At 41.6% G+C, this 2,088-nt stretch overlaps 1 protein-coding gene across 1 annotated transcript in view; it reads right to left on the bottom strand.

Annotated features, from left to right (window-relative positions):
* Window positions 1-2,088, bottom strand: part of Coq10b (coenzyme Q10B) — a 13,196-nt gene that overhangs the window by 6,148 nt on the left and 4,960 nt on the right. The window contains exon 3 of the mRNA XM_021198187.1: window positions 1,542-1,734. Within this exon, the coding sequence (XP_021053846.1) occupies window positions 1,542-1,734 (193 nt within the window). The remainder of the gene's footprint in view (window positions 1-1,541; window positions 1,735-2,088) is intronic.

The following is a 2,088-nucleotide window of genomic DNA, read 5'->3' as shown; positions in this document are numbered from 1 at the left end:
CCTGGAACTCACTCTGTAGACCAGGCTGGCCTCAAACTCAGAAATCCTCCTGCCTCTGCCTCCCAAGTGCTGGGATTAAAGGCGTGCGCCACCACGCCTGGCTTGACTTCACTCTTTTATTTCAGAGTTCTCTATACAGTTTTCCAGAAAGTCTGGTTCTGATTCTTTGCTGTGACTAATTTTTCTGATTTTTTTCAGTGCACACTAAAAAAAGAAAGAAAACAATAAAAATCAAAGAAAAAAAGAAAAATAAGGAAAGAGGGGAGGGATGGCAGAATGCACATCCATAACACCTAAAACTAAATCCCGGAAGGACGGCGATTATCCTATAGAACTCAGCTTGCCCTGAACTTGCACCTTTAATTCCAACACCCAGAAAACAGAAGGTGAAGCTCTATGAGTTTGAGGCTAACCTGGTGTGATGGTTTGTATATTCTTGGGCCAGGGAGTGGCACCATTTGGAGGTGTGGCCTTGTTGGAGTAGGTGTGAGCTTAAGACCCTCACCCCAGTTGCCTGGAAGTCAGTCTTCCACTAGCAGCCTTTGGATGAAGATGTAGAACTCTCAGCTCTGCCTGTGCCATGCTTGCCTGTATGCTGCCATGTTACCACCTTGATGATAATGGACTGAACCTCTGAGCCTATAAGCCAGCCCCAATTAAATGTTGTTTTCATAAGACTTGCCTTGGTCATGGTGTCTGTTCACAGCAGTAAAACTCTAACTAAGACACCTGGTCTATGATAAATTTTAGGTCAGCTCAAGTGAAGCCCGCAAAAAACAAAAAAACAAACAAACAAAAAAGGCTGGGTACCTTTCTTCATAAAAATGGTCCTCTGACAAGGGTAACATGGTTACATGATGTGACAGTACCTGGCAGGATAAGGATACTCTTAACAGTGTTAACATTTTTCATTTAGAGGATTAAAAAAAGACTCATTCATTATATGTATGTTTTTGCTTGCATATATGTATTTATACCAAGTGCATGCAGTACCCAGAAGCTAGAAGAGAGCTTTGGATCCCTTGAAACTGCTGTCACAGCCAGGAGTAAGCTTTGGATCCCTTGAAACTGCTGTCACAGCCAGGAGCAAGCCACCACGTGGGTGCTGAGAACTGAGCCAAGTCCTCAGAAAGAGCAGCGTAACAAGGAGCCATCTCTCTGCTCACACTCTCCTCCTTAACACTTCTTTGCTCGCTGTCTTACCACCACTCCTCCGACTTACAAAACATACTCGTGTGTGTGTGTGTGTGTGTGTGTGTGTGTGCATGCATTCAACAAACCCATTTTACCCACTGTATGGTAAAGTCATACATTGAAAATATTAAATATGCTAATTTTTCTTTCTTTTTAAGATAGGCTTGCTTTATAGCCAGCTAGCCTCAAATTTAGACTCCACTTGTCTAAGCCTCTTTACTGTTAGGATTGCAGGCATGTGTTACCATGTCCTGTTTTAACGATGCAAAAATGAAACCATTTCCTACTTCTGTGGGCCAGATGACCTATCTAGTGATCTAGCAGTCTTCAGCAAGAGAAAACCTTACCTTTACCAAATGCGGTTTTACCAAGGTTACTATTGATGTGTATCTCTCCAAAACAGGTGGGAACCCAACTTCTAATCTGGTTTTACAATATCCAGATCTCCTTGATATTATATCTGACTTTTTACACCAAGGAACGAAATGCTGATAGTCCTCCATTCCTGATACTACATCATACATTTCTTGCATTGAGTACCTAAAAAGAAAGATAAATACTATTAACAACTAGTTCGATGAGATGAGTTTTAAAAAGAATATAAATAAACGACATGATGGAATGGCAACACAGGAAGTAAAAAGACCTTAAATAGACATATATGGCAGAGGTCACAACTGGAACTCAGGTGTACTTTAAAAATTCTTAATTACTGTCAACATTTTAAAATTGTTGCATTGGGTATGGTAGGGCTTGCCTGTAATTCCAGCTCTGGAGAAACTAAGGCAACAAAATTCAAGATTTTAAGCTGGGCGTGGTGGCTCACGCCTTTAATCACTTGGGAGGCAGAGGCAGGTGGATTTCTGAGTTCGAGGCCAGCCTGGTCTACAAAGT

The sequence above is a fragment of the Mus pahari genome, chromosome 5, assembly GCF_900095145.1.
Source record: "Mus pahari chromosome 5, PAHARI_EIJ_v1.1, whole genome shotgun sequence".
Lineage (NCBI taxonomy): Eukaryota > Metazoa > Chordata > Mammalia > Rodentia > Muridae > Mus > Mus pahari.
Note: the sequence above shows the minus strand (reverse complement) of the source record. Positions and strands in the feature narration are given on the sequence as shown.